The following is a 27,829-nucleotide window of genomic DNA, read 5'->3' on the forward strand; positions in this document are numbered from 1 at the left end:
AGTGGAGTTGGGGTTTCATCATGTTGCCCAGGCTGGTCTCGAACTCCTGGGCTCAAGCAATCCACCCATTTTGGCCTCCCAAAGTGCTGGAATTACAGGCATGCGCCACTGTACTGGGCCTATTCCCTTTTCAAGAGGGAGAAGTTTGGTTTATATCTCAGTTTGCTCAGGCTGCTCTAACAAAATGCCATAAACTTTGTTGCTTAAACAACCGAAATATATTTTCTTACAGTTCTGGAGGCTGAGAAGTCCAAGATCAAGGTGCTGGCCTATTCAGTTCCTGCTGAAAGCTGTCTTCCTGGCTTGCAGACAGCCAGCTTCTCCTTATGTCCTCATACTGTCTTTCCTTGGTCCATATAGGGGAGCAGGCAGATTTCTTTCAGTTCTCCTGAAGCCACTAAACCCATCATGAGGACCCTACCCTAGGGTCTTAGTCTAATCCTAAATTACATCCCAAAAGTCCCATTTAAATACCATCACCTTGAGGTTTAAAGCTTTAACATATGCATTTTGAAGGGACAGAAATAGTCAATCCATAACAGTTGAATTTTTTTATGTCAGAAAGTTTCAACAACAACACAAATTTTAATATGTGGTATTGGAAGAAAAGTTTTCATAAGTGCAACTTCTTCATTTTATATATGTGTTTATACATTGTGTTGAAATTCATTTAAAATTACATTTACTTTACTAGGGGTTTGAAAAATTTCTCTTTAAAGGAATCTTGTGATTTCTTTTGCAAAACTTTTTTTTGGTAATCAGAATCATCATTCTATAATTTATTTATCTGTTTTACAAATTTGGATGGTTACACAATTGATTTTCTTAATTCTTCGTATGGATGGACTTGCTGCAATTCTTATTTAGGATGTATATTTACTGTATGAAATGAAAATGTAGGCTGAAAGTCAGAAAATAAATAAATTTTAAGCTCTTGTCAATCTACATATATGAGCATAAATTTTAAAAAATATATCTTTTTTCCCAGTTTGTTTAAATTGTTGCCTCACAAATATGCACAACAACTTTATCTAGTAAACGTTCCTCTTGCATTAACAGCAAAAGCAGAAGGTGTGAAGGATACAGGAAGCGAGAAACAACTTTTAACGTCTGCTCTAGCCCTCCTGGACTAGCCTAAAAGCAGACAGGCAGGAAAGGCTTTGGGACATAGGGTGATTTGCAAGGTGACTCCGCCGGTCTCTTTCAAGCGGGAGCGATACACAGGTCAGCCCGGATCGTCTATGGTCACTGCCGTGACACTAACAGAATATATCAGAAAATCACTGCCTTTAAAGAACCAGGACATATCATTCCTCTCTCCAACGAAGTCTTATATTTTACCATTCTGCGTGTATTAGAAAGCTAAATTTAAACAGCAACAATAAGAAATCTTCCCCAGTGGATCCCTTGAGCCTTTCGGGAAAATGCAGGTTTCTGGCTGACAGGAAGGAGAAACAGCATCCAATCGGCACTTGTGTCTCAATGACCAATCATATTTCGCCTTACATTGCATCGCTGGGATAAACGGAGCTGGACGACTCAGTCTCTTGGTCTGTGGCTGCTGCGGTTACCTGGATGGGCGAGCACCTCTGAGGCTGTCTTTGTTACCTGGGCAATAAGGGACTAGCAGTTCAGCCGTTTTCTATGCCTGCTGGATTTGTTTGTATTTGTTCCCAGCCACTGCTCATGTAATGTACTCCCTTAACCAGGAAATTAAAGCATTCTCCCGGAATAATCTCAGGAAGCAATGCACCAGGGTGACAACGCTAACTGGAAAGAAAATTATAGAAACATGGAAAGATGCCAGAATTCATGTTGTGGAAGAAGTAGAGCCGAGCAGTGGGGGTGGTTGTGGTTATGTGCAGGACCTTAGCTCGGACCTGCAAGTTGGCGTTATTAAGCCATGGTTGCTCCTAGGTGAGTATATCGACTTGCCACTAGATCGTTGAGTCCTTTTAGCCAGATTACGTTCTCATTTTCCCCCTTTATGCGTAATAGTCTGTATTATCAGCTATCCTGCCGAAAAGCTGAACTGTTTCCTTTTTTGGATATGGAACTTCCATTAGCCAGCTAGAGCCGTTTCTGCCTCACAGTGTACCCATAAGAAGCATAGATGCTATTCTAGTAGCACTTGGCACTGCATATTTGAATTTTAGAAAAGCTTTCTTCCCGTTTCTCTAACTTCTCTGGAGAATAACACATTGATGTTGTGTTTTCTTGGCTTATAAAAAATACAGCTTAAAAAAAAAGGAATGAAAAAAGAATGTTTGTATCAGGCAGAACTACAAGTGACAATGGTTAAAGTTATAGAAAAGTTAATACTCGAAATAGTCCTGTGCTTGCTGGCCTGCGCAGCTCTTACAGACCGTGCGGAATACATGCCTCCTGTGGCCACGTCTGTTCATGGTGTCTGTTTTTGGAGTGTTTAAGAGAAGGAGATCTTAAGATCTTATGATTTATTTCGTATTATGGAAATACTGAGCCCCTATACAAGCATAGTTCACAAATAGCAAATGAAGCAAGGTTATAAAAGTGCAAACTTGTTAATTTGGCAAGAATATGGTATGGTGTTCTTAAAAAAATAGTCAAGAATGTTTTCAAGTACGTCTGAATTATTTCTATTTATGAATAGAGAAATTAAGACTTGGAAAGACTAAATGACTTGTCACTATGCAGCTAAGGCCTTCTTGAATAGAGAGAAGACTGAGAAATAGCCCAGGTGCTGTTCACCTAGTGTCTTACTCCTTTGAGGAATCCTGTGAAGTAGGGATTATCAGCTTTGTTTTACAAATAGAAACCAGGATTTAAAATTGGTGAAGTAATTTACACAAGGTAACACACCTGGTAAATAACAGACGTATGCATCAAGCCCAAGTCTGATGGACTCCTGCTGTCCATTGTTATACTAGGCTGCCTCACATAGACGAAGTTTTCAATCCTGCTCCGCCTCTAATTTACTAGATTAGCTGGTGCAAGCCATTTATCCTTTCTGGTCCTCCAAAAAGCCATTTGTAAAGATGAAGTAACAGTATCTGCTTATGTCATAGGATCCTCCTGAGGTTGTTGTAAAAGGTTTTTGATGCAAATCAATTGCAGTATACATATAAGTTATTAAATATTATATGAATTGTTACATAGGCTGTCTTTAAATTCACCAAATAAATGTCTCTAACTAGTTTCTACAGCCCCGTGAAAAACTTTACCATATTCTTGTCACATTTACAGTGAAAAAGTGAGTTATTTAGGTAATCTGAAAAGTTCACCTAGGCCTTGCTCACCATATCTAGGAAAGAAAATATGTCCCGGCACATTTTTCAGTTATTTTGGCTTCCACTGTAGTAATCATGGCTTGGAATAATTATGGTAGAATTTTCATATATCATTCACCAATTTAGGGTCTTCATGAACTTTGCTTATTACTATTATTTGTGGACTTACCCAAAGTGAACTGATCAAGGTAGTGTTCTGAGATTGGGGTTGGAAACCTCCCCAGGATAGTGGGAGAGTCCTGGGAGGAACTTCTGAAGCTAGCCCTAATAAGGTCTTCTCTCTGGAATGGGATACTTTCATCAGGAGCAACCTCCTCCCTTCTGAAAGCTCACCTTTTTCTGCCTGATTACAAGTGCCTCATTCCTAAAGGACCCATGGGTGGTTCCACCTGCAGTTCTTCTACATGAATGTTGAAAGAGTTGTTTCTGACCAGACTTAGTTTATGTCTGGGAGACTGGGGTTGTTTGCAGGTTGGTTCTAAGAGCTTTTTTCACCTCCTCAAAGCGACACAGCTTCCTCCCAGCATCGCATGCCAAACAACTTTTGGTTTTGGTGATGAATAAAGAAAATGAAGAGTTGTAAAAATGTAATCTTTTTTAGTTCGTAAACTCTAAAAAGTGACTGCATTTAAAAAATATTACATAGGCCCTCGAACCATTTAAAAATGGAGAAAAGATTTTAGACAGCATTTTTGTCCTAGGCTTTGAACACTATATATAGACAGATAATTATTTATTATTTATTTATTTATTTTGAGATAGGGTCTCAAAATAAATCCAGGGTGGAGTGCAGTGGCACGATCTTGGCTCACTGCAACCTCTGCCTTCCAGGCTCCAGCGATCGTCCCATCTCAGCCTCTGAATAGCTGGGAATACAGGTGCACACCACCATGCCTGGCTAATTTTTTGTACTTTTTGTAGAGATGCGGTTTTACCATGTTGCCCAAGCTGGTCTTGAACTCCTGGGCTTGAGCAGTCTGCCCGCCTTGGCCTCCCAAATTTCTGGGATTACAGGCATGAGCCACCACGCCTGACTAAACCACCAAATTTCAATTATTTGAACCTATTTTTTCCTCTGGAGTTGGTTAGGGCTTTCTACATTAGAAAACAGAATTTTAAAAAAATTATGAAGTATTTCAAATTTATAGAAAATTACAGAAACTAATAGACAATTATGTATATACCATTCAGCTTTAACAAATGTTAATATTTTGATAGGCTAACTTTTAAGTATAATAAAGCTGAATGTGAGCTCAGTAACGAACCTGTAAGCTTGGTATTATCAAGAGGATATTGGCCAAACAGCATACTTGCTGGCCTTTCAGCCACCTAAAATCACATAATAAAAGTTGGCTGAATTCCCAGATGGGTAACTTAAAAAAAAAAAAAGTTTATGAAATAGAACCTAATTCAGGAAAGTAAAATACTTGAACTCTTTAAACTGTGAAACTCACTTTATTTTGACTAGTTATTCTCCATATGAACTTGCTTATTAACTAGAGCCAGTTTCCAAGTGTGGGAGATCTGGGAAGCCGGCTGTGACAGAAAGAGATTGTAGAAGGGCACAGCCCTAGTGATACATGGAGTGTGGGTGGGATCCTGCAGACCAACAGCATTTGCTCTAAGCTACTGGGTGTTCCCAAACCAGCTGGCACAAAGTCATCTTGTGGGTGTGTGGTTTTTGTAATATCCTTTTTTAAGTTACAAAATAAAGAGATGTTTATTGTAAAAAGTCAGAATGAGCATAAAGAAGAAAAAAAAATCACCTGCAACCCCATTATTAACATTTTGTTCTATGTATACCTCCTTTCCATTTTTTAAGCATATACATATTTTTTGTTGTTATAAAAATGGATGATGGTATTTTGTAACCTGCTTTTATCACCAGATACATTGAGAACATTTTTCTTTTCTTTTTTTTTTTTTTTGAGACGGAGTCTCACTCTGTCACCTAGGCTGGAGTGCAGTGGCACGATCTTGGCTCACTGCAACCTCTGCCTCCCAGGTTCAAGCAAGTGTCGTGCCTCAGCCTCCTGAGTAGCTGGGATTACAGGCATGCACCACCATGCCCAGCTAATTTTTGTATTTTTAGTAGAGATGGGGTTGTGCCATGTTGGCCAGGCTGGTCTCAAACTCCTGACCTCAAGTGATCCACCCACCTCAGCCTCCCAAAGTGCTGGGATTACAGACAGGAGCCACCACTCCTGGCCAAGAACATGTTTCCATGCTATACATATTTTACCACATTTCTTCTTTCTCTCTCTCTTTCTCTCTCTCTCCCTCTCTTTCCCTTCCCTTTCGTTCGTTCGTTCGTTCCTTCCTTCCTTCCTTCCTTCCTTCCTTCCTTCCTTCCTCCCTCCCTCCCTCCCTCCCTCTCTCTTCTCTTGTCTTGTCTTGTCTTGTCTTTTCTTTTCTTATCTTTTCTTTTCTTTTGTTTTCTTTCTTCTGGCTGTGTCACCGAGGCTGGAGTGCAGTGGCATAACCATAGCTTACTGTAACCCCGAATTCCTAGGTTCAAGGGATCCTCCTGCCTTAGCCTTCTGAATACCTGGGAATACAAGCATGCACTACCATGCCTGGCTAATTAAAAAATTTTTTTTTCTATAGACAGGGTCTCACAATGTTGTTCAGGCTTACATTTCTTATTTCTAATGGTGGTAATGGCTGTATGTATTTCACTACACAATTATACCATTTTTTATTTAATGCAACAGCTATTATTGGGCTTTTAGTGTTCTTTTGTTTTTGTTTTGTTTATATTACAAACAATACTATGGTGAACATCCTTACAGCTAATCTTTGCAACATCTATAACTTTTAGGACAAATTTTTAGAAGTAGGATTTCAGAGTCCAGGAGTTTATGTAGGATGACTGTTATCAAATTGCCCTTCAGAAAGTTGGACTAAGGTCCTTCCAAGTTGTTGGTCTTTTTTTTTTAATAACAGAATTGCTGTAGAAATTTATATAAAAGTTCAAGATGATTATATTTGTGTTCAAGGTGGTGTCATTTATTTCTTCTAGGGTCACAAGATGCTGCTCATGATTTGGATACACTGAAAAAGAATAAGGTGAAAAAATGCTTTAAGTCTGGCACCATATACACAGAATATTTTAATTGTTTTATTTAGGAAAAACTGTATTGGTCCATCTTTGGTATATTATGGAGTTTATTTGGTAACATTTTGGCTATCATTTCAATAGAGTTGAAAAATATTTGGCACATAATTCAAATATGTGGATCTGTAATCTGTCTTTCCAGTTTTACATTCTTCTTCATCTCCTTCATGTACCCTCATGAACCTGACCTTGGAGGCATGTCTTTCTTGCCTGTGTTTATGTAGTTCCTCTGTGTGGGATAGACTTTCCCTCATCTCTGCTTGTCCAAGACCTGTCCATACCTTAAGTCCCAACTCACATACCACGTCTTCTGTAATGCCATTTCCAGCCACTCTACTCCATACAACTGATGTGATTTATTACATATTTACTCAAAAGAATTTTTAGCCCTCTACCATTTTTTTGAGTACTGTTTCAGGTCATGGAATTGCTGTAGTTGAAGGAGTGCAAGAGATTCTTGTTCACTTGAAGCGTATGACCTAAGGGGCAGAGACAGAGAAGAGAGACAAGCAGCTACCGAACAGCGTTTGTGTGCTTTGATGGGGAAGTGCAGGGTGCTATAGAAGTGCATAGGAGATGATGCTCTTAACCCATGTTTGGTTTGGTTTGTTTTTGGGGGGATAAGTGAGTCAGGGGAGACTTCCTGGAGGAAGTGATATTGAAGTATTTCTCTGAAGAGGCTAGGAAAGGAGTAGACAGCCTGTAATCCCAAGGCTTTGGGAGGCCAAGGCAGGAGGATTGGTTGACCCCAGGAGTTCAAGGTTACAGTGTGCTATGATTTTGCTACTGTACTCCAGACTGGGCGACAAAGCAAGACTCTATCTCAAAAAAAAAAAAGAAAGTAAAGTGTTCATACAGAATAAATGATATGTGTGAAGGCCCAGAAGCAAGAGAAAGGTGGATGCTTTCAGGGACAGGAAAGTTCAGTGACCCTGGAATAGAGAGTGTGAGAAAGAAGGGCACCAAGAGACAAGGCCAGAGAGAGAGGTAAGCATGAGCCAGATCACAAAAGGCCATGTAAGCCAAAGTTAGTTGTGTGGACTTGATCCAAAAGACTATGGAAAGCCACTGAGAAGTTACCCAGAGATGTAACAAGGTCAAATTTGCAGTTCAGGAAGATTTCTCATTAGAAGCAGTGTGGAAAATCGATTGGAGGGTTGCTCAAGTTAGAGATGGAGAAACTGGTTATAAAGCTATTGCAGTAATCTAAGGAAAAGATGATAATGGCTGAGATTAAGATTTAGTGGAGATAGAATTAGATAGATGTGACGGGTTTTTTAGAGGGTAGAATTCTTAAAATTTGATTACTTATGAGGCAGGATAGGGAGTGGGGCTAAGGGAGAAGGAGGAGTCAAGGCTGATGTCTAGCTTTCTTTGGTAACTAAGTAAAGTTATCGTTCCATGAGATTGAAAGCAACGTAGAAGGAACAGGCTTTGAAGGAGAAACAGTGTGCTCAGTTTTGAACATGTTAGATTTTGGGTGATGTGGATCATCTAGGTGGGTGGATATGTAGGGTCTGAAGTTCAGAATAGAGGTGAATATATAGATTTAGGAATCTTCAGCTTTTAAGTAGTTACTGAAACCATTAGAATAGATGAAGCTGCCTGGGGAAAAGTGTAAAGTAAGAGAGAAGAGGGCCTATGACAGAATCTTATCACAGAACTGATAAATTGAGGAATATCACCCTATATGGAATGATCAAACAAAGAAGAGTCCGCAGTGGGAAAGGAGGATCTAAAAGAGGCCAAAAGAAGGTAAAACCAAAAGATGGTGTCATGGAAGCTAAAGAGAATAGTGTTTTAAGGAGGAGAGAGTCAGCAATGTCAGATGCTGTAAAAGTTTAAGTACGATTAGGACTCAATTATGTCCATGGGACTTGGTGACAGAGAGGTTGTTAGTGCGTTTGGTGGAAACAGTTTCATTTGAATTGGAGGCCAAAGCCATATTGCAAAAGATTGAGAAGTGAGGAAGTGATGGCAAAGGGGAAAAAAAAAAGAGAGAGAGGAGCCATAGGTGAGGAGGGGGAGGGGAGAGCTTTGAGCATGTTTTAAGGCTGATGGTAGAAGAAGGAATTGAAGATACAGAAAAGCAAGAATTATGACTATAGGGAGATGCCAAGAAAGTACGAAGCACTGTGACTCCAAGCACAGGTTCTGGAATGAGCCTTATCGAAGATGCACGAGCACATCCTTCATTGTAATCAGAAGGCAGAGGGGAAGTACAGATGTGGACAAGGTTGTTAGGTTTTTTTTTTTGTTTTTTTTTTGTTTTTTGAGGCAGAGTCTCGCTCATTTGCTCAGGCTGGAGTGCAGTGGCATGATCGTGGCTCACTGCAACCTTTACCTCCTGGGTTCAAGTGATTCTCAGCCTTTGGATTATCTTAATAGACTGTCTGCCTGGCTTTCTTCCACATGGTTGGTGGACTCTAGGAAAAGGGGCTCAAATACATAGATGCAAGAGGAGGAGGTTGCTCAAGTGTACCATCTGAAAGAAAATATTTTACAACCACACCTCCCCTTACTTTTCAGCCAGATTGGTTCATCAGAATCTCTGGGTGTGAGACCCTGTGTTATTGATAGTTTTTAAGAGTTCATCAGGTGACTCTAATGTGCAGTCATCCTGGAGAACCATTTTATAAAGTAAAGAATATGAAGGAAAATAGGGAAATAATTCTTGAAAGGGAAGTTGTGTACCACTGATACACTTCTCCTATTTAAGTTTTTATATGGATATTCACAGATTAATTCAACAAAGATTTTAAGCATTTTCTGCTAAACTCACTGCTCATTCGCTTATAACACTAAGTTAAACATGGTCCCTACCCTCATGGAGTTTCTAGTGCAGCGAAAGAGAAAAACAATCTCTAAATGGCATGAGCTATAATAGGGCAAGTCCAGGGCTATGAGAATATATAGGCCAGGTGTGGTGGCTTATACCTGTAATGCCAGCACTGTGGGAGGTGGAAGTGGGAGCATCACTTGAGGCCAGGAGTTCGAGACCAGCCTGGGCAAAAAAAGTGAGACCCGCCCCCCCTTCTCTGAAAAAAAAAAAAAAAAATTAGCTGGGTGTGGTGGTACACGCCTGTAGTCCCAGCTACTTGGGAGGCTGAGGCAGGAGGATCACCTGAACCTAGGAGTTCAAGATTGCAGTGGCCTATGATTGCATCATTGCACTCCAGCCTGGGTGACAGAAAGAGACCCTGTCTCTGCATGATGATAATAATAAGTTAAAAGAGAGAGAGAGAGAGAAAACATATAGTAGAAGGAGCACTTCTGGTGTGGGATTGAAGCAGTATTATCATTCAAGTGAGTCGCATTTAAATTTTTTACCTTTCTTGTTATAGATATCAACACCCCAGTCTCTTTTTAGGTAACCTAATTCATGGGATTTAAAACAATCATCTTTTTTCTTTCTCTTTAAGGTGACTCATATTCTTAATGTTGCATATGGAGTTGAAAATGCTTTCCTCAGTGACTTTACATATAAGAGCATTTCTATATTGGATCTGCCTGAAACCAACATCCTGTCTTATTTTCCAGAATGTTTTGAATTTATTGAAGAAGCAAAAAGAAAAGTGAGTTTTGTTTTGATCCATAGTTCTGCAGAAGCAGAAATTTGAAAGTGTGGCTCCATTACCCAATCTTTATTATTTTTATAATGAATCTCTAAAAAACCATTATGAAATTTCCCTTCTAACAATATTTCATTATTTCCTACAATTATTTGGTTAATTGCTCTTTTTTCAATGAGATGTTTAGTTTCAACATTAATTCAGACTATAAAACAGAGACTGCTCTAGACTTGTTAGTGTATTTATGATGATTAATATGCATTTGATTTTAATGAATGAGATAGTTATTGTGAAACTATGCATTTTTAGCAGTAAAATTTTAAGGCACTCTAAGGACTAAATGTGTATTGCTTTACTTAGATTGTATGAAAGTGCTGATCAGAAACTGTCTGTTGGTTTTCTGAAGTTAGAAGACCAATAGCCAATGTCATATAGTACTTCAATCTTGTTATTGAAGTCAACATTCTTACAGGCAAAGTTTCTAGGTTGGCTGTTATCAATAATTATTCCTTGAAATGTCATCATTTTTAGTCAGCAAATAATTCTTACGGACTTTATGTAAGATACGTAGTTGGGAAAGTAGAAGCATTTACAGAGAGAAATAACTCTTCTGGAACACCTAACAATGACAGGATTACAATCAGGTTTAATTGAACTCTGGCCTACCTTCTCTCCCTTTATCTTTTCTCCTTCCCATTTTCTCTTCCTCTCTCCCTTCTTTCCTTTCATTTAGTAATATTTATTGAATGCCTTAGGTGCCCAGCACTGTTCTACATGCCTTCCTACTAGACTACCCAGAAAATATAAAACTATTCAATTCTACTGTTCATCAACTTTACTTAATAGCAGATACAGTCATGCACTGCATAATGATGTTTGGACTGCATATATGATGGTGGTTCCATAAGATTATAATAATGTATTTTTACCATACCTTTTCTATGTTTATGTATGTTTAGATACACAAATACATACCATTGTGTTACTGTTGCCTACAAGTCAGTACAGTAACATCTGAACAGGTTTGTAGTCTTGGAGCAATAGGCCATACCATTCTAGGTTTGTGTAAGTGCACTCTGTGATGTTTACACCACAAAGAAACTGCCTAACAACACATTTCTCAGAATGCATCACCATTGTTAAATGATGCACGACTGTATTTGGATGGAAGCAAAGGAAGAGGTTTTTTTTTGTTTTTTGTTTTTTGTGTTTTTTTTTTTTTTTTTTTTTTTTTTTTTGAGATGCAGTCTCACTCTGTCGCCAGGCTGGAGTGCAGTAGTGTGATCTCGGTGCACTGTAACCTCCGGCTCACTGCAACCTCCGCCTCTCGGGTTCAAGTGATTCTCCTGCCTCAGCCTCCCAGGTAGCTGGGACTATAGGAGCACACTGCCACACCCGGGTAATTTTTTGTATTTTAGTAGAGACAGGGTTTCACCGTGTTGCCCAGGCTGGTCTTGAACTCCTGAGCTCAGGCAGACCACCTGCCTCAGCCTCCCAAAGTGCTAGGATTACAGGCATGAGCCACTGCACCTGGCCAAGGGAGAGGTTTTCTAATTCAAAGCCTAATATTGGCCATTCTGTTTTCTTGTTAAAAAATTTACAGGCTCTGGATTGTAACATTCCAGTGTGTGAGTTAATAGTTTTAAAAATAAAAAGGATGTTTCTGTATTGGCTCCTTCTCTAAGGAGATGTAGAATATGCCAGAGATGGCAAAGTATAGATATCATCCATATTCATATTAACATTAGAAGAGATGTAAATGTTGCAAGTAAAAATTATAGAGGTTAATCATATCTAGAAAGAAAAGCAAGAGATTGAATATTCTAATAAACTTGGAATTTTAAATAAATTTAAAAAATAAAGTTTGCCTTAATTTGGGCCAGTAAATTAGAGTGGATTTTAGCTTGGGTTTCCTAAAAATAAAGCCTGAGATGAGGATTTAGAGCTGATGCTTAATTTGAGAGGTACAATCTCTAGGCAGTGAGAGTGGCAAGAAAGGAAAGTGATTCAAGGTGGGACGAGAAGCAATACAAAGTGATGCGTTTACCCTGCTGGGCTCATTTCACAGTGAGCTGACTGTTGGCTATTCAGCAGGTACAGCTACTCTACCACCCAAAATACCTCTGGACAGGCAGTACAAAGAAACTGCACCTCAACCCAGCCTGGAAGGGAGGATTTATCTGCCTGGCTTCCTGTCAGCTCCTGTTTCCCATTGGTCAAAGTTTGCCAGTGGGGATATAACCAACCCCACAATTCTAGGTTATAACATTCCACTCCTTCAGCAGCCACCTCGAAGCCAAATCTAACACCCAGTAATACAACTTTTCAACCAAGTTGAGAATTAGAAAATCCAGAACTCAGAGTACGCCTGTCTATACTGTGGACACCATGGAAGAAGAGCTCCTTCGACAGGCAAAAGTGAAAGCAGGGGAGAGCAGTCAGCCATGGAGGTGGTAGCCGAGGTGGAGCATGCTGAGAGGGTCTGTGAGATGGCGGCACCACAGGAATCTGAGGAGCTGCAGAAAATGTTTCTGATAAGATGAATTAGATTTCAGAAATATGTTCTACCCTCTCAAGCCTTGTGTTTTATACTGGGATCCTAACCTCAGCCAATATTTCCCTGCCCTGAAAACTCAGTGCCGTGACACAATCTCAGCTCACTGCAGCTCCACCTCCTGGGCTCAAGTGATTCTCCTGCTTCAGCCTCCCTAGTAGCTGGGATTACAGGTGCGCACCACCATGCCTGGCTAATTTTTGTATTTTTAATAGAGACGGGGTTTTGCCATGTTGGCCAGGATGGTCTCAAATGCCTGACGTCAAGTGATCCACCTGCCTCAGCCTCCCAAAGTGCTGGGATTATAGGCATGAGCCACCATGCCTGGAAGGCTAATATATATTTAGTTTTAGCAATAAAAATTCTTGAATTTTTTTCATTTTTTTAAGAGAAGATCTCTTCATGCCTTTGTCTATTTTATATTCAAGTATTGTTAAATCTAATTACTCAGTGAATTACATGTTTCAAAACTACCTTTCTAGGCTATAGTTTGTTGTTTTCATCTTTTTACATACCGTTGCCAAATGGAATGGATTCCATTTCCTAAGTCTTTACTCATTTCCCTCTGTACTTGCAAAACTCTATTTGGCTTCTCTGTCCTTCCTTTATGCCTAAAGGGTCAGAAATACACCTGAGAAGAACAGTAATGGTAACTTCTATAGCCCAAAGAGTCCTTTCAGGAACTACATTTATTTGTCCCCTCTTTTTATGTACAAAAGGTACAAAGTATAACAATGTGTATTTGATATTTCATGTTCATTGTGTATAAGATGTGATTTTAAAAACATGACGTAAGTAGTCCATGTTCTTTGTAGAAAAAATGGAAAATGCAGATGAAAATTAAGATACTTCCACACTTAGATATAAGCATTGTTAGCATTTTGATATATTTTTCTAGACCTATATATGTATTTTTATAAAAATAGTATCATACAGTTTATATTCTTTTATAGCCTGCCTTTTTTTGGGGGGGGGCAACTTCATGACTTTATTTGTGGTACCTGTGCTTTATCTTGAAAATACCTTCTCCCCCTGTCCCAGACAGCGGGCTGGGAGGGGGCAGCAAAAAATAGAAGACGTCCCTCCCTATTGCACATGGACCCTATGTACAGGCCCACCTGGCTGAGGCCAGCAGGCCTCTTGGCACATTCTTGGATCCCTGCTCAGGAGGGGAGGGCTGACGGGGTGCTATCACATGTGAGATCGGGAACTCTGGGCGGCCACTTTGGTCCTGGGTACTGATATTTGCACTTCTTGGTCCTCAGTTCCTTCCTGGTCCTGTCTCTGGCCCTAGTCCCCTCTGTATAGCCTGCTTTTTATACTTGATGATTCAAATCATTTAAAATTTTTGCATAGTATTCTGGTAGTTGGTGATTCTATAATTTATCTTATTTCCTGCTATGAGACATGTAAGCTGTTTGTAGTTTTTTGTTCAATAGAAGTAAAAGTTCATTAGAGAGACATTATGGGTCTAAATAAGTACCTAAATTCACGAAGTTTTTAGATGCTTCTGTTACAAGTAGAGGGTCATGACTGCAAGTTGTCCAGGTTCTTGGCATTTTGAACAAATAATTGGACAAAACGCCCATCAAAGCAAAGAAAGAATGAAGCAACAAAAGAGCAAAAGCAGGGATTTATTGAAAGTGAAAGCACACTCCACAGTGTCGGAGCAGGTCCAAGCAGCGGCCCAAGGGACAGGATACAGAATCTTCTTGGGTCCAAATACCCACTAGAAGTTTCCCAATGGCCACTTCATGCTCACCTTATGTAAATGAAGTGGTATCCTGCAGTCAGTCTGATTGGTTGGAGAAAGCAGCCAACCAGAGGCTGAAGTGAAGTTACAAAGGTCACGCTCCTGTGCAAACATCTGATTGGTTGCAAAAAGCAACCAGTGAGAGGCTAGGGTGAAGTTACAAAGTTATACTTCTATGCAAACGAAGACTTGGCCTGCAATTAGTCTGACTGGTTGTGGACAGCAAATTTCCCATCTGCATGCAGAAAAGGTGAGGGGTTTGCAAAGGCAGTAGCCCCCGGTGCTTTTGTTACTTAGGTGTGGAAAGTTAGGGTTTTCCTTTGAATTTAGTTCTGGGAAATCGGAGTAAAACAGCCTTAGGTTCCCTGCCACCAGACCCTATTCTCTTGCTTTACTTCTTCCATTTTGTTTCAAAGCAGTCTACCCATCACTTTTTTGTATTTGTCATATTTACATTCCCCTGTACTACTGTGGATAGTCGTGAGTGGACTGTTCTGACCTGTGCTCCTCAAAGTGTTGTCCAGTTTGCTACCAGACCTCTGCAGGATAAGAAGGTTGTGCCTGAATATAAACCAAGACATTGCTTAGTTCTTTGAGAGATTTTGGCTACTCCCCCACCCCACCCAAACGCTGAACTAAGGAGTATATTTTTAGTGACAATTGATTTTCATTCCACTGCAAAATTCTTATTTCATCATAGGTGGCTGTCAAGCACTTGCAGACTATCACATTATACCCAAGGTTTTTTTAAGTTCTGGGGCACATGTACAGGATGTGCAGGTTTGTTACATTGGTAAACGTGTACCATGGGGATTTGCTGCACTTATCAACCCATGACCTAGGTATTAAGCCCAGCATGCATTAGTTATTTTTCCTGATGCTCTCCCTCCTCCTACCCCGCCTAACCCCGTCAGGCCCCCAGTTTGTGTTGTTCTGCTCCATGTGTCTATGTGTTCACGTTGTTCAGCTTCCACCTATAAGTGAGACATGCAGTGTTTGGTTTTCTGTTCCTGCGTCAGTTTGCTAAGGATAATGGCTTCCAGCTCCATCTGTGTCCCTGCAAAGGACATGATCTCATTCTTTTTATGGCTGCATAGTATTCCATGGGGTATATGTACCACATTTTCATTATACAGACTATCATTGATTGGCATTTGAGTTGATTCCATGTCTTTGCTATTATGAATAGTGCTTCTGCCCAAGTTTTTTTTTTTTTTTTTGAGACAGAATCTTACTCTGTCAACCAGGCTGGAGTGCAGTGGCATGATCTCAGCTCACTGCAACTTCCGCCTCCTGAGTTCAAGTGATTCTCCTGCCTCAGCCTCCTAAGTAGCTGGGATTACAGGTGCCCAGCACCACGCCCAGCTAATTTTTGTATTTTTAGTAGAGATGGGGTTTCACCATGTTGGCCAGGCTGGTCTCGGACTCCTGACCTTGTGATCCACCCGCCTCAGCCTCCCAAAGTGCTGGGATTACAGGTGTGAGCCACTGTGCCTGGCCATGCCGAAGTTTTAATGGAAGTTAAATATAAGGAAAAACACCTGGGCCTGGCTCAGTTACTGTTAACAAATATTAATTACTTATTCTGAGAAGATGTGAGGGATACACATTGCTGCCCTCAAGGAGCTTGCAATCTAGTTGAAAACTATAATAGCACAAGAACAAAGACAACTCTATGAAATGGAAATAACATAGCATAATTACTATCTGCCTATAGGTTACTACTTGCCCATAGCAAAATGGCGATTTTGAATTTTTGAAAGAACACTTTCCTTTCAGAAATGCAGAACAAATGTATTCACTTAGCAAAAAGTTATAGAATAACTACTATATGCCAAGAATTGCACTAAATACTAGGCATACAAAGATGGCTAAGACATTCCTCATACCCTCATTTCACTTGGAAAGAGGCAGTCTTAGAACAGAAGTCAGAATTAGCTGTACCAAGAAGAGCAAAGGTCTTCTAGGCATAGGACAACAGCAAGTGCAAAGGAAAAAAAAAGTGGTTTATAAATTGTTTGTTACTATTTTGAGCTCTGGAAAAGGGATATAAAGCCAATAATTTCTCTGGAAATACTTTCAAGGACAATATGATACCTAAGGAATAATCAAAAGGTAGAAAGTAGGTAAATTGAAAAGCTGTAGAAAAACAGCTATTATATAAAGTAGAAAGAAGAAAATAATATCATTTTAAAACATTAGCTAAAATTGGATGCACAATGTGTAAGACTGAAAATAAAGCTAGTTTCATGTTCAAAAGCCTATGTATGCATCATAAAGTAAAGCCGACTAGTATATAAGCAGGAAATATTAAAAGTGACATTGACGGGTATCTCTTGCTTATTAAGCTTATGATTGCAAGTTTCTTTGGAGTATCTAATTAATTTGTTTTATGCTAAATGAAGTTCATTAATAATTTTCATCAGTTACTTTAATATAATTTTTAAACATCTTAAGTTTTCTAAAAATGGGCTATTGCTACAAAATGAGAAAAGTTCCCAAGGTGTATAGTGAATATTTGTGTTTTGCTTTTCTTATATAGAAACTGTTGAAGTTTGAAAATGAGTCATAAATATCTATAGAAAAGAGTAATATCCCATAGTAATGTAAGATGTGAAAAAAGAAAACAATTGATATTGTCCTTTTTTATATGAGGATTTTCAAAATGTTAACTAATTTTGTTATTAATCATTTGGCTTTCTTGAAAAGAGATGCACTTGCAAATTTGTTACAGCAGATCAAGGAAAGGAGTTTTGCAACAGATGTATGAATCGGAAAACTGCCTTGCAGAAGTAAAATAATCCAATGAGTCATAACAATAGTATTGTTAATATGTGCTTTGGGTAGAGGGTTTTCAGTAGTATATTTTTTCCCTCCTGCTCTCGTCTTTTTTTGTGTTGTACCAAATAAAGAATCAAGAAATGAAGTAACTAAAATGTCTAATTCTGGAGGGTGTGCTCACAGTTCACCACATTTCATTTAGATCATTAACTTTTTAAAAGCTTCAGATAGGCCAAGCTGTATCAATGCTGTCCCATCAGATCTATCACATTCATTATTAATACAATATTGCCCCCATCAGCATTGGTCTTGCACTGTGTCTCTTTTCACTTGGAAAGTATCATTTGCAAGTTACCTGAAATGTTTTTCATTTATTGACCTCATGCTGGTATGTGATTACCTTTTCCACTTCACATTGTTATGAGCTATTTGTGTCACATTTTACTACCTCATAAGTTTAAATATTTTTAAGTAACTTTCTGCCAGAATAAAATATGTGCAAGGGTAGAAAATTTTTTCCTTGCTGATTATTTAAACAGATTTGCAAGCCATTGACACTAGCTTATTTATGAGAACACTAAGTATACTCTGGAGTATTTCTGGCTTTCTGTTTAGCTTATAGTTATGATTTTATTTTATGTTTCCACATATATTTCCTGTGTTTTTTTTCTTATTTATATACACTTATCTACTAAGTTGTTAGGTTTTATGTGTACTTTACTGATACATTTGGCTACAAAGTTGTTAGGTTTTCATGTGTACTTTACTGATACATTTGACTACTAAGTTATTAGGTTTTTATGTGTACTTTACTGATACATTTGGCTACTAAGTTGTTAGGTAATGTGTTCTTTACTGGATTACTTTAGTTTAATGAAAGATACTGTTCCAGAATTCCAAACATCATTAAAGCATTTCAATCATGGGTTAGTAGGTAAGGGAGGTACAGGTTGATTGATTGATTGATTGAGTTTCCATTTGTTGCTGGTAATGAATTTTATTTCAATAATCAAATAAATTGAATCAAATAAATCGATAAAACTGAATATTTACTTTATACTTTCAAGTAGTATAAGAATGTGCAATTGATATAATAACCTTTCTCAAATGAATAATGAAGATTTTTGTTTGATTTTTTTTTTTGTAGGATGGAGTGGTTCTTGTTCATTGTAATGCAGGCGTTTCCAGGGCTGCTGCAATTGTAATAGGTTTCCTGATGAATTCTGAACAAACCTCATTTACCAGTGCTTTTTCTTTGGTGAAAAATGCAAGACCTTCCATATGTCCAAATTCTGGCTTCATGGAGCAGCTTCGTACATATCAAGAGGGCAAAGAAAGCAATAAGTGTGACAGAATACAGGAGAACAGTTCATGAGTTGCATTGTAGCGGACAATGGACAACTGTAGTTTCTGAATTGACTTCTATAGCCATCTTTTCCCTTTTTTGGAGAGTAGACTAGCAAAACTCCCTTTTTTCTCTTGCCTTTTTTATGCATAAATGGAGGTCAATTTGATTGTCCTGACCTACTGTATAAGTAAATTTCAAATGTCATTACTTTCTCTTTGTTATTATAGTGTGTGATTAAATGCTTTTTTAAATTGCTAAGGGAAAATAACAAAGTGTTAATAATCATTGCTTTCTGTAGAAGAAAACGGTTTAAATTTAAAATGTGTATTTAGAGCATGGAGAGAATCATTTAATGAAGCCTATTTTTCTGTTCCAGCAACTGTTTTTATGAAAGAAAAACTTGAAATGCTACTTAACTTACTATTTCAAAGGGAAGTATATTTCTTTTTAAAGAATCTTTTTAAGATTAAAAATGAATACCTTAAATCTCCCAAAAGAGATAACCAGTATCTGAAGGTTTATACAATATTTACACAGTGGCTACAATATTCACAAAATTCTTATGTTCTCTTATGAAAAATATACACTTTTCATTTTGTCTTCTTCTTCTTTTTTTTTTTTTTAGATGGAGTTTGGCTCTTGTCACCCAGGCTGGAGTGCAATGGCGCAATCTCAGCTCACTGCAACCTCTGCTTCCCGGGTTCAAGCGATTCTCCTGCCCCAGCCTCCCAAATAGCTGGGATTATAGGTGCCTGCCACCATGCCCAGCTAATTTTTGTGTTTTTAGTAGAGATGGAGTTTCACCACATAGGCCAGGCGGTCTCGAACTCCTGACCTCAGGTGATCCACCCACCTTGGCCTCCCTAAATACTGGGATTACAGGCGTGAGCCACTGCATCCAACCTCATTTTGTTTTTTTCAATTCTGTTTTTGGCATTTCTTTCTTTTTTTTTTTTTTAATGTATAGGTGTTCTGTCATACGTTATTGTGAGCTTTGGTTCTTTGAACAGGTGATCTATTCTCTTACATTTTGTGCTTTTTATCTTGGGTGCCTAGCATTCTGTTTTTTTGATCCTATGTCATAATTTTTTGAGAAAATGTTTGATACTGCAAGATCATTGTTTAGTGGTCTATTTTCTACTTCAGTATTCTACCAGAGAATATATTTTTTAGGGGAGAAGGGTTATGGTTTTGTAAGAAACTTTAAATATACTTTTAGGAGACCCACAATCATTTACAGTTTTATCTTTGGCCTTTGAATAGGTTCTTTTTTCTTTAATGTCTCCGTATTTGCAGAACTGAGCTCTGTACATTATAAATTTGCTTAAAGATTTTGATTTTTTCTTCAGAATATGGTATACTTAAAATTAATTAATTAAGACAGTTTCTTTTTTCTTTTCTTTTTTTTTTTTTTTCAAGACAGGGTCTTGCTCTGTCACCTAGGCTAGAGTGGAGTGGCATGAACACAACGCACTGCAGCCTCTACCTCCTGGGCTCAAGCAGTCCTCCCACCTCAGTCTCCTGAGTAGCTGAGACTACAGCTGTGCGCCACCACATCTGGCTAATTTTATTTTTATTTTTGTAGAGACAGGAGTCTTGCCATGTTGCCCAGGCTGATCTCAAACTCCTAGGCTTAAGTGATCCTCCCGCCTTAGCCTCCCAAGTGCTAGGATTACAGGCATCAGCCACCACGCCTGGTCTGATAGTTTCCACATAGTTTTTCATGACTGAGAAGATATCATTGCTATGTAGGTTTTATTTTTAAAAGTCTTGAGCTCTTCTTAAATATACATTATAGAGAGCAAGCATAGATGGAAAGTGCATATTGAACACATCTGTGCATTTGAGAAGGCAGGCTTTCATATGCTGTCATGAGCAAAAAGTAGAAGTGATAAATGCAAGTTATGTTTTGAGATTGCTTACACCGTGACAAGATGCCATCACTTGTGATGTTATGAACTGTTATAAACTCTTTGCTTCTGCTAAGAAGCAGTCTAAATATAATCAACGTACAGTGAGCTCTTTGAAGCCAACCAAGGCAGGCAGAACCCTCTTAAATATGAGACTGATGTATAGGTTCTCTCTATGGTCAGTATCACTGGATAAGCCTTCTCCTTTCATAAGAAAGGATGTATTTAAATACATTTTATTTTGCTAAATCCTGTTTAGTTTTCAGCCATTAAATGTCACATGAAGCCTTGATAGAATTTGTTCATAATGGATCATGTATTATTATTATTTTTGAGATGGAGTTTTGCTCTTAATGATATTATTATTATTTGAGACAGAGTTTTGCTCTTATTGCCCAGGCTGGAGTGCAGTGGCGTGATCTTGGCTCACTGCAACCTCTGCCTCCCAGCTTCAAGCGATTCTCCTGTATCAGCCTCCCAAGTAGCTGGGATTATAGGCATGTGCCACCATGCCCAGCAAATTTTGTATTTTTTTTTGGTAGAGACAGGGTTCAACCATGTTGGTCAGGCTGGTCTCGAACTCCTGACCGCAAGTGATCCACACACCTTGGTCTCCCAAAGTGCTGGGATTACGGTGTTAGCCACTACACCTGGCCTGGATTGTGTATTATTTATGTCTGTAGTTTATATGCTTAGTTGTTGCCTATAGTGATCTGGGTAAGATTCAAACATTTATCTTTTGTATCTTCTACAGAAGTGCTTTGAGCATCAAATTTGTTTTAACGTTAAATTGTAGTTTGCTGTATTAAAATAGATCAATGAATATAATTCAGTCTTTTAGGGGCACCAAGTAAAGCATAAGGTCATATATACTATACAATATGTTTATTGCACTTCCCATGGGGATGAATCACTCTGTCATTCCTAGTTATTTTAAAAAAAGAACTTTATGATTACAGTCCTCTTTCTCACATACTGCAAACTTAAAAGATACATACACCAAATATAGGTCTGTTTTAAAGGAGAGGAAAAATAGTTCAAGGAGTTTTTGCCTCTTTGTTTTTAAATAGATTATTCTGCCATTTTTTAAAGGAAAGGGAAAATGAAAACAGCATGTCTTTTTAAACATTGAAAAGAAATATGGAGGCTTTAAACCGCAAACTGAAAAAGCTGAGTAGAACAAAGGCAGTGGAGCATACAATACAATTCTATTTATTTGAGGTTAATTGAAGTTAATAATTTTTAAATTTTTTTCTAATTTTATGCTTTAAAATAGGTTTCTGATTCCATAAAATTTGAATAGAAAACTCAAGAAGTATGTAGATTTTTGAAAAACCCAAACAATATTCTTCTTAGATTTTTGGAGGCAAAATTTAGACCAGTATACTAATTCAAAGACAAATATTTCAGAGGAAGTGGAGTATAGTATTTAACATTTTGTTTGCAATTTTACTTTTTCTTCCCTTCTTCCCTATTGAACCTTGATTAAAATGTATGAATACAATACTTGGATTTTTTTTTTCAGCTTAGACTCTGATGATTTCAGTGGTAGTGGGGAAACCTGAATTTGTCAGCATGATTATTTGTAACTCAGATTGTTCAAATGTATATAGAAGGTCCCCTTCAAGTGTTGTTTCTCCAAGTAGTCATAAATGTAGCAAGTATAAATCAGAATATCATCTTATAATCTTACAGAGTTAACCTAATGAGTCAATACCTTTATAAGCAAAACCATGATAAATTTAAAAACAACAGAAATGTGGCATGATTACTTATTTATTTGTTCCAGGTGACTCTAAATAGTTGATTTTTCTGCCTGAAGGATCCTGAACATATTTAGTTACCCTGTAGTTATTTAGGAATTTAAACCAGAAGACTTTGAAGTTGTATATTCTTGCAATACATAAAATGACATTATAATCAACAAACTTATGGTTTGTTTCAATTGATGCACACAAAAAATAACTTATAGTTAGACTTTTCTATTTCAAGTAAAGCTTTGAGTTACTTATTTTTATACATATTCATCATGTACCCTTTATTGTTTCTAGGTGTTGATATACTTTAATAAAAATGATATGTTTAATATTTCCCCATTAATATATTTCTTTGAAGCTATTTGTTTTAAAAGATGTAACACTTATTTGCTGTCAAATTCTGAATTAAAAAATCTGTTGGTGGCCAGGCGCAGTGGCTCATGCCTGTAATCCCAACATTTTGGGAGGCCAAGGAGATGGATCACTTGAGGCCAGGAGTTCAAGACCAGCCTGGCCAACATGGCAAAACCCCATCACTAAAAATACAAAAATTACCCGGGCATGGTGGTGGGTGCCTGTAATCCCAGCTTCTTAGGAGGCTGAGGTAGGAGAATTGCTTGACCCTGGGAGGTGGAGGTGGCAGTGAGCCGAGATAGCACCACTGCACTTCTAGTTGACAGAGTGAGACTCTGACTCAAAAAAAAAAAAAAAATGTTGGGAAGACACACAATTTTATATTTTAAAATGTAAGTTAGTTTAGATCTATGAAGATTTGTTGTTCCCGTCTCTTCAAGAAATGAAAAGCTGGCTGGGTGCAGTGGCCTGTAATCTCAGCATTTTGGGAGGCCGAGGCAAGAGGATCACGAGGTCAGGACTTCAAGAGCAGCCTGGCCAATACGGTGAAACCCTGTCTCTACTAAAAATACAAAAAAAATTAGCTGGGCGTGGTGGCACACGCCTGTAGTCCCAGCTGCTTGGGAGGCTGAGGCAGGAGAATCGCTTGAACCTGGGAGGTGGAGGTTGCAGTGAACTGAGATTGCACCACTGCACTCCAGCCTGGGTGACAGAGCGAGACTCTGTCTCAAAACACAAAAGAGAAAAGCTAAAGTAAGAGCATATAATTGGCATCACTGTGGACAGATTGTCAATGAAAATTCAATAGAATACCTTATTTAAGGTAAGAGAAGATGCTGAGTTACTGTCAGATTAAATTACCCTACATTCTAACTATGACTGCATTGAGATTATTTGTACATAGTGTGGCACCCACCTCCCACGCTCATGCAAACAGGCTGTTATATCTTTGTAATAGTTATTTAAAAATGTACAATAAATTATTGTTGACTGTAGTCACCCTGTTGTGCTATCAAATACTAGATCTTATTCTATCTAGCTATATTTTAATACCCATTAGCCATCGCACTTCTTCCCCTCATGCCCCCACTATTCTTTCCAGCTTCTGGTAACCATCATTCTACTGTCTATCTCCATGTGTTGAACTGTTTTAATTTTTGGCTCCCACAAAGGAGTGAGAACATTTGAAGTTTGTCTATCTGTGCCAGTCTTATTTGACTTAACATAATGTCTTCCAGTTCTATCCATGTTTTTCCAAAGGACGGGATCTTATTATTTTTTATGGTTGAATAGTACTCCATTATATATATGTACTACATGTTATTTATCCATTCATCTGTTGATGGACACTTAGGTTGCTTCTAAATCTTGGCTATTGTGAATAGTGCCGCAATAAACATGGGAGTGCAGATATCTCTTTGATATATGAATTTCCTTTCTTTTGGGTATTTACCAATGTTCATCAGGGATGTAGGCCAATAGTTTTCTTTTTTAATGTGTCCTTTTGATTATTATTATACTTTTAGTTCTGGGATACATGTGCAGAACTTGGGAGTTTGTTACATAGGTACACATGTGCCATGGTGGTTTGCTGCACCCTTCAACCTGTCATCTAGGTTTTAAGCCCCGCATGCGTTAGGTATTTCTCCTAATGCTATCCCTCCCCTTACCCCCCACCCCTCGACAGGCCCCAGTGTGTGATAATCCCCTCCCTGTGTCCATGTGTTCAGCTCCTACTTATGAGTGAGAACATTTGGTGTTTGGTTTTCTGTTTCTGTGTTAGTTTGCTGAGAATGATGGTTTCTAGCTTCATCCATGTCCCTGCAAAGGACATGAACTCATTCTTTTTTATGGCTGCTAGTATTCCATGGTATATATATGCCACATTTTCTTTATCCAGTCTATCATTGATGGGCATTTGGGTTGGTTCCAAGTCTGCTATTGTAAATAGTGCTGCAATAAACATACATGTGTATGTGTCTTTATAGTAGAATGATTTATAATCCTTTGGGTATATACCCAGTAATGTGACTGCTGGGTCAAATGGTATTTCTGGTTCTAGATCCTTGAGGAATCGCCCCACTGTCTTCCACAATGGTGGAACTAATTTATACTCCCACCAACAGTGTAAATGTGTTCCTATTTCTCCACATCCTCTGCAGCATCTGTTGTTTCCTGACTTTTTAATGATCGCCATTCTAACTGGTGTGAGATGGTATCTCATCGTGGTTTTGATTTGCATTTCTCTAAAGACCAGTGATGACAAGCTTTTTTTTCATATGTTTCTTGGCCGCATAAATGTCTTCTTTTGAGAGGTGTCTGTTCATATCCCTTCACCCACTTTTTGATGAGGGTTTTTTTGTTTTGTATATTTGTTTAAGTTCCTTGTAGATTCTGGTTATTAGGCCTTTGTCAGATGGCTAGATTGCAAAAATTTTCTCCCATTCTGTAGGTTGCCCATTCACTCTCATGGTAGTTTCTTTTGCTGTGCAGAAGCTCTTTAGTTTAATTAGATCCCATTTGTCAATTTTGGCTTTTGTTGCAATTGCTTTTGGTGTTTAGTAATGAAGTCTTTGCCCATGCTTATGTCCTGAATGGTATTGCCTAGGTTTTCTTCTAGGGGTTTTATGGTTTTAGGTCTTACACTTAAGTCTTTAATCCATTTTGAGTTAATTTTTGTATAAGGTGTAAGGAAGTGATCCAGTTTCAGTTTTCTGCATATGGCTAGCTAGTTTTCCCAGCACCATTTATTAAATAGGGAATCCTTTCCCCGTTGCTTGTTTTTGTCAGCTTTGTCGAAGATCAGATGGTTGTAGATGTGTGGCATTATTTCTGAGGCCTCTGTTCTGTTCCATTGGTCTATATATCTGTTTTGGTACCAGGACCATGCTGTTTTGGTTACTGTAGCCTTGTAGTATAGTTTGAAGTCAGGTAGCATGATGCCTCCAGCTTTGTTCTTTTTGCTTAGGATTATCTTGGCTATATGGGCTTTTTTTGGTTCCATATGAAATTTAAAGTAGTTTTTTTCTAATTCTGTGAAGAAAGTCAATGGTAGTTTGTTGGGAATAGCATTGAATCTATAAATTACTTTGGGCAGTATGGCCATTTTCACGATATTGATTCTTCTTATCCATGAGCATGGAATGTTTTTCCATTTGTTTGTGTCCTCTCTTATTTCCTTGAGCAGTGGTTTGTAGTTCTCCTAGAAGAAGTCCTTCACATCCCTTGTAAGTTGTATTCCTAGGTATTTCCATTTTATTTTATTTTATTTTATTTTATTTTATTTTATTTGTTTGTCTTTTATTGGAGTATAGGAATGCTTGTGATTTTTGCACATTGATTTTGTATCCTGAGACTTTACTGAAGTTGCTTATCAGCTTAAGGAGATTTTGGGCTGAGATGTTGGGGTTTTCTAACTATACACTCATGTCATCTTCAAACAGAGACAATTTGGCTACCTCTCTTCCTATTTGAATACGCTTCATTTCTTTCTCTTGCCTGATTGCCCTGGCCATAACTTCCAATACTATGTTGAATAGGAGTGGTGAGAATGCATCCTTGTCTTGTGCCAGTTTTCAAAGGGAATGCTTCCAGCTTTTTTCTAATGTGTCTTTGTGTGATTTTGGTATCAGGGTAATACTAACCTCATAGAATACATTTGGAAATCTTGCTTCCTCCTCTATTTTTCAAAATAGTTTGAGTGGGATTGATTTTAGTCCTTTTTTAAATGTTTCATAAAATTCAGGAGTAAAGCCACTAGGTCCTGGACTTTTCTTTGCTGGTAGACTTCTTATTATGGCTTTGATCTCATTCCTTGTTATTGGTCTATTCAGGTTTTGGATTTTTTTATGGTTCATTCGAAGTAGGTTGTATGTTTCTAGGAATTTTTTCATTTTTTCTAGGTTTTGCAATTATTGGCATACAGTTGCTTATAGTAGTCTCTAATGATCCTTTGAATATCCGGGGTATCACTTGTAATGTCTCCTCCATCTGTGATTTTGTTTATTTAGTCTCTCTGTTATTCTAGACACACTCTGGGTCAGAAGGGAACTCTGACTCAGAGTGTTAGTCTGACTAAAAGTTTGTCAATTTTGTTTATCTTTTCAAAGAACAACTTTTTATTTTATTGATCTTTTGTATTTGTTCCATTTCAATTTCATTTATTTCTGCTCGAATATTTACTATTTATTTTTTTCTACTAATTTTGTGTTTGGTTTGCTCTTGCTTTTCTAGTTGTTACAGATGCATGGTTAGGTTTTTTATTTGAAGTTTTTCTACTTTTTTGTTGTAGGTGCTTATTGCTATAAACTTTCCTCTTAGTACTGCTTTCACTGTATCCCATAGGTTTTGGTAAGTTGTGTTTCCATTTTCTTTTATTTCCAGAAATTTTTAAATTATCTTCTTAATTTCTTCATTGGCCCACTGGTTATTCAGGAGCATATTATTTAACTTCCAGGTGTTTGTGTAGTTTCCAAAGTTCCTCTTGCCATTGACTTCCAGTTTTATACCATTCCTGGTCAGAAAAATACTTGATATGATTTCAATGCTTTTTTGAATTTTTTAAGACTTGTTTTGTGGCCTAACATATGGTCTGTCCTTGAGAATGACCCATGTACTGAGGACAAGAATGTGATTCTGCAACTGTTGGCTAAAATGTCCTGTATATACCTATTAGGTCCATTTGGTCTACAGTGCAGATTAAATCCAATGTTTCTTTGTTGATTTTCTGTCTGGATTATCTGTCCAAAGCTGAAAGTGAGCGTTCAAGTCTCCAGCTATTATTGTATTGGGATGTATCTCCCTCTTATCTCCAGCTATTATTGTATTGGGATGTATATCCCTCTTTAGCTCTAATAATAATTGTTTCATGTATCTGGGTGCTCCAGTGTTGGGTACATATACACTTATGATTGTAATATCCTCTTGTTGAATTGACTCCTTTATCATTATATGGTAACTTTGTCTCTTTTTATATATTTTGTCTTGGAATCTATTTTGTCGGATATAAATATAGCCACTACTCATGCTCTTTTTTGGTTTTGATTTGCATGGAATATCTTTCCATTCCTTTACTTTCAGTCTATGAGAGTCTTTATAGGTGGAGGGTGTTTCTACTGTGGCTGAGCTGGCAGCCAAACCATGGGACACAGTTCTTCTGTATTAGTCTGTTTTCACATAGCCATAAAGAACTGCCCAAGACTGGGTAATATTTAAAGAAAAGAAGTTTAATTGACTCACAGTTCTGCATGCGAGGCCTCAGGAAACTTAAAACCATGGCGGAAAACACCTCTTCACATGGTGGTAGGAGAGAAATGAATGAATACCAAGCGAAGCGGAAGCCCCTTATAAAACCATCGGATCTCATGAGAACTCACTCACTATTATGAGAACAGTATGGGGGAAAACCGCCCCT

At 38.1% G+C, this 27,829-nt stretch overlaps 1 protein-coding gene across 3 annotated transcripts; it reads left to right on the forward strand.

Annotated features, from left to right (window-relative positions):
* The first annotated feature begins 642 nt into the window (after window positions 1-642).
* DUSP19 (dual specificity phosphatase 19) lies at window positions 643-27,446 on the forward strand. 3 transcript variants are annotated; one of them, XM_003823524.3, is made up of 4 exons: window positions 643-1,917; window positions 6,292-6,338; window positions 9,810-9,962; window positions 18,195-27,446. In XM_003823524.3, the coding sequence occupies exons 1-4, from the start codon at window positions 1,692-1,694 to the stop codon at window positions 18,420-18,422; spliced, it is 654 nt and encodes a 217-aa protein (XP_003823572.2). In that variant the 5' UTR covers window positions 643-1,691; the 3' UTR covers window positions 18,423-27,446. The 3 variants fall into 3 exon arrangements, with proteins under 3 accessions (XP_003823572.2, XP_024783805.2, XP_008975428.2); XM_024928037.3 differs by having other exon boundaries at window positions 9,928-9,962; XM_008977180.3 differs by lacking the exon at window positions 9,810-9,962.
* The last annotated feature ends 383 nt before the right edge of the window (window positions 27,447-27,829 follow it).

The sequence above is a fragment of the Pan paniscus genome, chromosome 13 (genome assembly GCF_029289425.2).
Source record: "Pan paniscus chromosome 13, NHGRI_mPanPan1-v2.0_pri, whole genome shotgun sequence".
Lineage (NCBI taxonomy): Eukaryota > Metazoa > Chordata > Mammalia > Primates > Hominidae > Pan > Pan paniscus.

Coding starts and splice junctions, on each gene's coding strand:
- DUSP19 (XM_003823524.3), top strand. CDS start 1,692: ATGTACTCCCTTAACCAGGAAATTAAAGCATTCTCCCGGAATAATCTC. Junction 1,918..6,291: donor TAAGCCATGGTTGCTCCTAG/GTGAGTATATCG, acceptor TATTTCTTCTAG/GGTCACAAGATGCTGCTCAT. Junction 9,963..18,194: donor TTGAAGAAGCAAAAAGAAAA/GTGAGTTTTGTT, acceptor TTTTTTTTGTAG/GATGGAGTGGTTCTTGTTCA.